Source organism: Cherax quadricarinatus, chromosome 66 (assembly GCF_038502225.1).
Source record: "Cherax quadricarinatus isolate ZL_2023a chromosome 66, ASM3850222v1, whole genome shotgun sequence".
NCBI lineage: Eukaryota > Metazoa > Arthropoda > Malacostraca > Decapoda > Parastacidae > Cherax > Cherax quadricarinatus.
The window spans coordinates 20,313,107-20,322,609 of NC_091357.1; the positions used below are offsets into that span (position 1 = coordinate 20,313,107).

At 37.0% G+C, this 9,503-nt stretch overlaps 1 protein-coding gene across 2 annotated transcripts in view; it reads left to right on the plus strand.

Moving 5' to 3' along the window:
• Nucleotides 1-9,081, plus strand: part of LOC128705948 (DDB1- and CUL4-associated factor 17) — a 32,970-nt gene extending 23,889 nt beyond the window's left edge. For both annotated transcript variants that reach the window (XM_070099200.1, XM_070099201.1), the window contains one exon: nucleotides 2,031-9,081. In XM_070099200.1, coding sequence (XP_069955301.1) covers nucleotides 2,031-2,498 — 468 coding nt within the window. In that variant the 3' untranslated portion in view covers nucleotides 2,499-9,081. The remainder of the gene's footprint in view (nucleotides 1-2,030) is intronic.
• Nucleotides 9,082-9,503: the final 422 nt, after the last annotated feature.

Consider the following 9,503-nt stretch of genomic DNA (forward strand, 5'->3'; position numbering starts at 1 on the left):
TTGCCATCTATTTCCCCAAGCTGATATAGCTCTCAGCTGGTGATTGATGTAGCTTAGAGCAGCTGGCATTTCTTCTCTTGGATAAGTGAATGTCAGTGTGCAGTCGTCTGCATATGCATGTGATTCTGGGATGAGATGAAGAAGGTCGTTGAAGTAGACATTCCATAACAATGGTCCCAGCACGCTTCCTTGTGGAACACTTGCCCCAATAGGATGTCTTGCTGATTCCGTTCCATTGAGAACTACACTTAGAGATCTACCATGAAGGTAATCACTGAGGAGACATAGCATAGAGCCTGCAATTCCCAGTGCTTGAAGTTTTGCTAAGAGGCCCTGGTGCCACACTTGAGTGGCCCATATTGGTTTAACATGTTTTGTGAATGTGATAGCTGATCATCTTTCATGTGAACGTTCATACATTTAGAAGGAAGATGTACAGCACAGTTGTAAATGTACTTTTGTTCTGAGTAAGAGCAAGGCTTGAAACGTAAGAACATAAGAAAGAAGGAACACTGCAACAGGCCTACAGACCCATGCGGAGCAGGTCCATGTCTCCCCCCGGATTAGACCAATGACCCACCCCCGGATTAGCCCAATGACCCACCCAGTCTGATCATCTCTGCTCAAGGATGGAGCACTGCACCAGACCCAGCAGCACAAGCTAGTCAGGTCCAACTCACACCCACCCACACCCACTCATGTACTTATCTAACCTAACAGCATACAATTTTAAGTAGAATATTATCAATATTATCACATTGTCAGCTCTATGGTTGTCCTAGCATAGTACAATGAAAATTGCATTTTCAGCTTAAGAAGATTTAAAATCATTCTGTAAGATTTACAATAAAATTATGTGTGATGGTGAAAGTGTTCATTTTTTGGGTCACCTGCCTTGGTGGGAGACGGCCAACATGCTGAAAAAAAAAATTCCAGGCAAGAAAGGATATAATATATACTACTTAAGTTTGTACTCTTACATTACTTTTTCAGATACTGTATATAAAAAAAATAATTGACTTAATACTGAGCAGTTTATAGTTATCTAACAAAGCTTATTAAGTTACTGCTTTCCTGGGAAAGATTTTCACATTTTTCTGCTTTTGGATGAATGTGGGAACTTTTCTGCACTGTAATATAATTTATTTTTGTAATAGAGTAGTTCATATCACCAGTTCCTCAGTCACAAAAAAACTGAAGTGAAGCTTGGTGAAGATCCGTCCAGTAGGTACCTAATAGTCATGCACCACTGTAACTATGTAACTAGGTAAAGTTTATTTAGGTACAGGTACACATAAGTACAATTATCGTACCTTTTTTTAAATGCATCGCTCGTTTTCCACCAAGGCAAGGTGACCCAAAAAAGAAGAAACACTTTCATCATCAGTCACTCCATCACTGTCTTGCCAGAGGTGTACCAATACTACAGTTCAAAAACGAACTGTAGTATTATCATACCTAGTAACATAAGTGCAAATTAACTAGGAAACCCAAAAAGTCAGATTACTATAATAATAAAAAAAGCACTAAACCTTCAAGGGTCATAAAGCACAGCCCAAAAAGTCAGAGAAAGTGACATATTTCCATTGTGATCTTGGCCCAGTTTGTTGAATGTTCTTACCTAATTATTTTTACTGTAGTATTATTATGCATTTTACATTTACACAACATGCTAAACCCAGAGGCATTTATTGTTGCTTATTTGCCTGACATTTCCTCTATAATGAATTTGGTTTTATTAGACTGGCCTCTGAATTTTACCAAAATATGCTATATTATACGTCATGATTTAGTTTTAGCCAGGAGCAACACACATTTCTCATAATTAACCAACTATTTTGAATGCTTAATAGTTTATGTGTTTTGTTAATATTTAACTTGAATGCTAAAGACTTCAACCTTTTTTTTTTTCTTTTTGTCAACTTTTGTGTTTATTTGTGAGGTTTTAAAATATGTATTTAAGAAATAGTACATTAATATGAAGATTTTTTGAAATGAATAACTTATAATAAGTGAATATTTTCTTTCAGGAACACAACTGTACAAAACTACTGAAGGTTACTTTTTATGATAGTCTTTCTTATGATCTTCTTCATGAAATGGATTTGTCTGTTAGAGTTGAGGGAGATATTGAAACCAACACGTTCAGTGTCACTATGGACAGAGATATTTTGAATATAGTGTCCCACAAAGGTAGCCAACACACTGTCTTGGTGTATCGACTCAAAGAAGTGATGGGCAAGGAGGAAAACGAAACAAAACGAGTGAAGTTGAAGAGGAAGTCACGCAGTAATGTTGGCAGATACAAAGAAGAAGAGAGTGCTCTAGGCAGTGGCATGCAAAATGAGAGCCAAAGGCAAGCTGTAAGAAGCGTAAGGAGCACAGCCACAGGGAGACCCAGGGAGAGGCGAGGGAATGCTATTAAAAGAACATTTACAACTAATAATTCCAGCAGTGATAGTGACCAAGAAGAAGATTCCGATGAGTGGGTTCCATAATGTGTTTAATATGAAACACGTTTAACTTAGAGAGATAGCTTTCTTATACATAATTTACCCTACTGATTGCCAAGTTGAAGGTATTCAAGATAGATGATATAGTATATAAGAAAGCAAGAGGAAAAGAGGAAGATTTAGTTGATAACCAAATAATAAATGAAACCAAAGATATGCGGGAATGACAAGAAACTGAATTTTTGTCCGTGTAGAGTTATAACAGTATTACAAAAAACAGAGATATGCGCAGAAATGAAAATGCAAGAAAAAGTGCAGAAAAGGAATATGTATGTTTAGAGTAAATTCTGAAAATCAGCACCCTTGGACCAAAACCATGATAGCTTTTCAAAATTTTGTTCAGTATGCAAGTTCTTCAAGGGTGTTGACCTACTTGGTAGTTTTTAACACTGAATTTAACACCCCACATCAGAGCTATAGTTAATTTTATTCACTTTTAAATTAAAAATATTTATGTAGTACCATAGAGTAAATACAGTGCATTTAAAATAAAAAGAATAATTCTCTAAGAAAATAAATAGCAAAATTCAATGACCATAAAAGGTAAGGTAAGGTGCGATGATTGGTTGTTATGAAATGATGTATACGATAAGTCCTTGACTTACCAACACACTGGGGACTCCTGATTTGTGTATAATAGTCATAATACAGAAAGTCTTCAACTTACGAATGCGTACATTGGGGACCTAATGTATTGTGTATAATAATGATATTATACACAATAATGACATAATAATGATATCCACAATGCAGAATATTCTCAACGTGTTTGTAAGTTGTGGACTTATTTTTTTTTATTAACACATTGGCCGTTTCCCACCAAGGGAGGATGGCCCAAAAAAGAAAAACTTTCACCATCATTCACTCCATCACTTCCTTGCCAGAGGCACGCTTGCACTACAGTTATAAAACTGCAGCATTAACACCCCCTTCTTCCTCGTGGACGTAGTATTGTACTGCATAAACTAACGTAGGTGACAATTTCTCAGGAACTAGTGCTGTTGGGAGATTCCTCAAATCGATGGTCCCCCAAATTCTTTTATTTATAATTATTGATTTTTGCCTAGTTTACTGATATATAATATAAGAGAACTTCATTGAAGGAGTCTTTCAGTGTCATGCAGTGGAGGTGTGTGTATGGCAAGGAACTGCAAGCTGTTTTTTTCGTATTTATAGTACAATAAAGCCTACATGTATTTTCTGCCACATCACCATTGCACATTTATGTATAGTAGTGTAAAGCACCCTTCTGGCAAGACAGTGATGGAGTGAATGATGGTGAAAGTTTTTCTTTTTTGGGCCACCCTGCCTTGGTGAGAATTGGCCAGTGTGTTAATAATAAAAAAAAAATAAAAAAATTTTTTTTTAATAAGTTTTGCTATGAGTTAAGAATGTAAATAAGAATAAATAAAATCAATATAAATTTATTTAGTGAAAGTGGGAAAAGAATCCTGCCTCTGTAAGCCATGTGTGTCGTAAAAGGCAACTAGAATGATGGAAGCGAAGGGCTAGTGACCCCTTCCCCTGTATAAATTACTAAATGTAAACAAGAAGAGAACTTTATAGTTTTCTGCCTTTGTGGTAGACAGCTGGTATGTTAAAAAAAAAAAAATATTTTTATATAGCCGGACTTGAGTACTGGATATGGGAAGTACATGTGTACAATGCTTGCACTTTGAAGGAAGAGTTTGGGATATTGGCAGTTTGGAGGGATATGTTATACATCTTTATATATGCTTCTAAACTGTTGTATCTGGGCACCTCTGCAAAGGCAGTGATTATGTATGAGTGAGGTGAAAGTGTTGAATGATGATGACAGTATTTTCTTTTTTGGGGATTTTCTCCTTTTGGGTCACCCTGCCTCGGTGGGAAATGGCCAACTTGTTGAAAAAAAAAAAGCATTTGACTGTTAGGAAACAGAGATAATTACTATTCTGATAGTATGATAGATATATTGTACGAGTCTACCATGCAGGAGGGAAACCATCCAAGTGCAATATCTAACAACTTGCTGACACTGCCATGTATTCACTTTTACCTGATTCCACACATTTATTTACTGTAAATTATTTTACGTAATTACTTACATATTTATAGCATAGCCAGTGTACATGAATGTTTATAATTGATGTGTTGTACAAAAATTCTTAAAGCAGATGGGAAAATGAACTGTTGCATAAATTACTAAAGACTTACAAGTATTATATACATCTTTTGTACTATACATTCCAAGCTTATGTATTAGTTCCATAATAGCTAGTAATAATAATCAACTGTTTGTCTTTGTAGTTTATGTAAGCAATTGTATTGATTGGAAAGATAAACATTGTATTACAGATGATATAATGGAATGAAACCTAAATTCCTTGTATGTATATACAGGTTTTACATACTGTTCTGTACATTCTCTATGCATTGGTAGCTTATGTATGCACTATATCATTACTATATAATATCTGTTTTTGTATTAATTTGTATGCAAGGCAAAATATTCATGCATTGCATAATATGAAGAAAAAATGTTTGTTTTGTCCACCTCACTAAGGGAAGGTAGAGAAGGGCAATGAGTGTTCACTGGGATTCCTTGCACTGACATCCAGTTTCAATAATGTTTCTATAAAAATGACTGAAAAATAAGACGTATACAGCAACAAACATGTAATAATAATAATAATAATAATTTTTATTTCTACAAGTACATGTACAAGGTATACAGACCGTAACTGACATCAGTGACATACTATATGGAATGTACCTTGTTATGAAGATCATTTCGGGGAAATTAGGTCAATTTTGTCCCCTGGAAGTGACTCACACCAGTCAACTAACACCCAGGTGAACATGGACAGCAGGTGTCTTAAGGAAACACATCCTAATGGTTCTACCCATACTGGGAATTGACCCTCGAACCTTGGTGTGTGAGCTGAGTGTGCTACCAATCGAGCTATTAGTTAGTCCAGTGCCCCTTGAGCTGCCAAGCATGACATGATGCATTGTTACGGAATATCGATTTTTTTTTATTTCCTTTAAGGTTTAGAAGAGTTTTGCCCGAAGTATGTTCTACTTAGTGTTTACTCTGAAAATAATTTTTTCGTAACTAATGCTCGTAACTAAAAGCCATAAAGGAAATTGAAAAAACCCAAAATACTTTTTTTCTTATGACAAATCTAAGGGAAAAAAACATCCAGTATTGGGCCCCTGCTTAGGCGGGATGGGACATACACAGATGATAGCCAAGAAATGAGTGAGATACTAAAGTCCCAATATGACTCAGTGTTCAGCGATCCACTACCCACTCTAAGGGTCGACATTCCTAATAAATTCTTTATGAACGAAACCCAAAATTTGGTCATCCCAAAACTCTCGGATATTATTCTAACTCCACAAGATTTTGAAGAGGCAATTAATGACATGCCCATGCACTCTGCCCCAGGCCCAGACTCGTGGAACTCCGTGTTCATCAAGAATTGCAAGAAGTCCCTACAGACATAGCCCCACTCCACAAAGATGGCAGTAAAGCAATTGCAAAGAACTACAGACCAATAGCACTAACATCCCATATCATAAAAATCTTTGAGAGGGTTCTAAGAAGTAAAATAGCCAACCACCTAGATACCCATCAGTTACACAACCCAGGGCAACACGGGTTTAGAGCAGGTCGTTCCTGCCTGTCCCAGCTACTGGACCACTATGACAAGGTCCTGGATGCTGTAGAGGATAAACAAAATACAGATGTAGTATACATAGACTTTGCAGAAGCTTTCGACAAATGTGACCATGGTGTAATAGCACACAGAATGCGGGATAAAGGAATAACGGGAAAAGTGGGTAGACAGAGATGCTAGCCATAGCTCCGTGTCTTCCTTTGCGGATGACACCCGGATCACCATGGCAGTGACCTCCATCGAAGACACTGCAAGACTCCAAGCGGACATCAACCAAATCTTCGAATGGACCACTCAAAACAATATGAAGTTCAACGAGGAGAAATTTCAACTACTCAGATATGGTAAACTTGTAGAAATTAAAAATGTGTCAGGGTATACCACAAATTCTAACCACACAATAGAGCGGAAAAGTAATGTGAAGGACCTGGGAGTGATAATCTCGGAGGATCTTGCCTTCAAAGACCACAACAATGTATCTACCTCATCCGCTAGGAAAATGATAGGATGGATAATGAGGACCTTCAAAACTAGGGACGCCAAGCCCATGATGATTCTCTTCAAATCGCTTGTGCTCCCTAGGCTGGAATACTGCTGTACACTAACGGCCCCCTTCAAGGCTGGCGACATTGCAGACCTGGAGAGTGTACAAAGAACTTTCATGGCATACATAGGTGCAATAAGGCACCTAAACTACTGGGAACAGTGAAAGGTCCTTGATCTGTATTCCCTTGAATGAAATTAAGACACGTGCAACATCTGGGTATAAAGATACCCAGATGTTGCACATGTGTCTTAATTTCATCTTGTCGATATTGTATACCATTCTTGTACAATTCCCTCGAATGCAGGCGAGAGAGATACATGATAATATACACTTTGGAACGTCCTGGAGGGATTGGTACCAAACCTGCACAGGAAAGTCACTCCATATGAAAGCAAAAGACTCGGCAGGAGATGCAACATTTCCCTGATGAAAAGCAGGGGTGCCACGAGGACACTGAGAGACAACACAATAAGTGTCCGGGGCTCAAGACTGCTCAATTGCCTCCCAGCATACATAAGGGGGATTACCAATAGACCCCTGGCTGTCTTCAAGAAGGCACTGGGCAGGCACCTAAAGTCAGTACCTGACCAACTGGGCTGTGGTTTGTACGTCAGCTTGCGTGTGGCCAGCAGTAACAGTCTGGTTGATCAGACCCTGATCCACCATGAGGCCTGGTCTCAGACCGGGCCGCAGGGGCGTTGACCTCCGAAACCCTCTCCAGGTAAACTCCAGGTCGTGAAAAATGCTCCTGTCTCTTTAAATACAATAAATATGATTATTAAGGTAAGAGACGTAATAGAATAGAGAAGATTAGTCATGTAAATGTAAAAGCAATAAGAAAGAAGCAAAAGAATCTCAGGCAGTTTTTTAATTACCACAGAAAAGGATGGAATGCTGGAGAGAGAGAAAATCTTTCATAAGAAGAGAAAGATTATAGTGCATGGCATAACAAGCTGCCATAGGCACCATGAATAGTGTAATTCTTGCCTAGAGTCATCCTGGCAAGGTGTTGTAAGTTCCTAGGAATGTGAAATATATTTCTGCTCTCTGGTTTGTTTCATAAGCTCATAGAAGGGAGTGTTTTAAGGTACGCTCATTGTTATACTAGTTTTAGTCAAGGGTTAATTTATTTTTATTTCCAGTACAGTATTATAGGAAATAGAGTTATTGTAGTAACTCCTATTTTATATTCACTCACGAGATGTGTGAAAAAAATTATTACTTTAGTATTATGTTATCTAGATGGATTAAATAGGCTACATTGAGGTATGTACTGTACACGAACTATACAGTAGAACCCTTCTATCTGCAGGTCCAGCATCTGCATGTTCATTTATCCATGGTTTACCATGGCCCGAAAAAAAAACCGTAATTTTGCTTGATAATGACCTCCAAGTGCAATAGTAGTGATGGTGGAAGTTCTTTAAAGCCTAAGAGAAGCTGTGAAGTGCTTCCCATCAGTGAAAAAGTGATAATTCACCACTTATTGTGTGTAATTTATCGCTTAAACTTTATAATAGGTATGTATAGGACTTATAAATAGGATTCACTACTATCCATGGTTTTGATATCTGCGGCAAGCCCTTGGAACGTAACCCCTGTGGATACGGGGTCCTACTGTATTTTTAGGGGTATGAAGTAAATACACTCGGGTATTAATTACATTTTTGTGAATAGGGGTATTAATTACATTTTCATGACCAGGAGGCATTAATTCCAGTTTCATGACAAGTGGTATTAACTGCAGTTTCATGACAAGTGGTATTAATTACAGTTTCATGACAAGTGGTATTAATTACAGTTTCATGACAAGTGGTATTAATTACAGTTTCATGACAAGTGGTATTAATTACAGTTTCATGACAAGTGGTATTAACTGCAGTTTCATGACAAGTGGTATTAATTACAGTTTCATGACAAGTGGTATTAATTACAGTTTCATGACAAGTGGTATTAATTACAGTTTCATGACAAGTGGTATTAATTACATTTTCATGACAAGTGGTATTAATTACATTTTCATGACAAGTGGTATTAATTACATTTTCATGAGATGGTATTAATTACATTTTCATGGCAGGTGGTATTAATTACATTTTCATGACAAGTGGTATTAATTACATTTTCTTGGCCAGGGGTCTGAATTACATTTTCGTGGTTATAAAATGTATTTTCCATAGGTAGTTTAGGACCGACAGTATATTTTCAGGGAATATAACTATAGTTCCAGTACAAAAATAATCATGTTCCTTTTAGTGTAGACTTCTGCTTCTTCTGTATTTGCCACATAGATGTACATTTCAGTTCCTCTTGTAATTTACATGTAATGGTAGCTGTAATAAAATAATTAAACAAGTGCAGGTTATTTGTGTATTGTTCAAGCTTAATCTTTCAAGTGTTTTATAATATTTATAAATCCTGAAATAAATCAACGTGGGATGTCTGCCCTGCAGCATCAGTGCTAACTGAGGTGTAATACAGGCAGGCTCCTCTTTACAATGCTTCGCTTTAAAAAATCTAAATCTAAATTTCGCTTCACAGTGCTTCACTTTGCAGCACTTTGCTTTACAGTGCTTTGCATTACAGCACTTTGCTTTACAAGGTTTCACTTTACAGTGCTCTGCTTTACAAGGCTTCACTTTACAATGCTTCACTTTACAGTGTTTCGCTAATACAACAGTTTTCAATTATACCCATTCCTCATTTATTGAAGACTTCCTACAGTAAATATATTCACCACTCACTATAAAAATATTTTAAGGTAAGTAATGTGTGTAC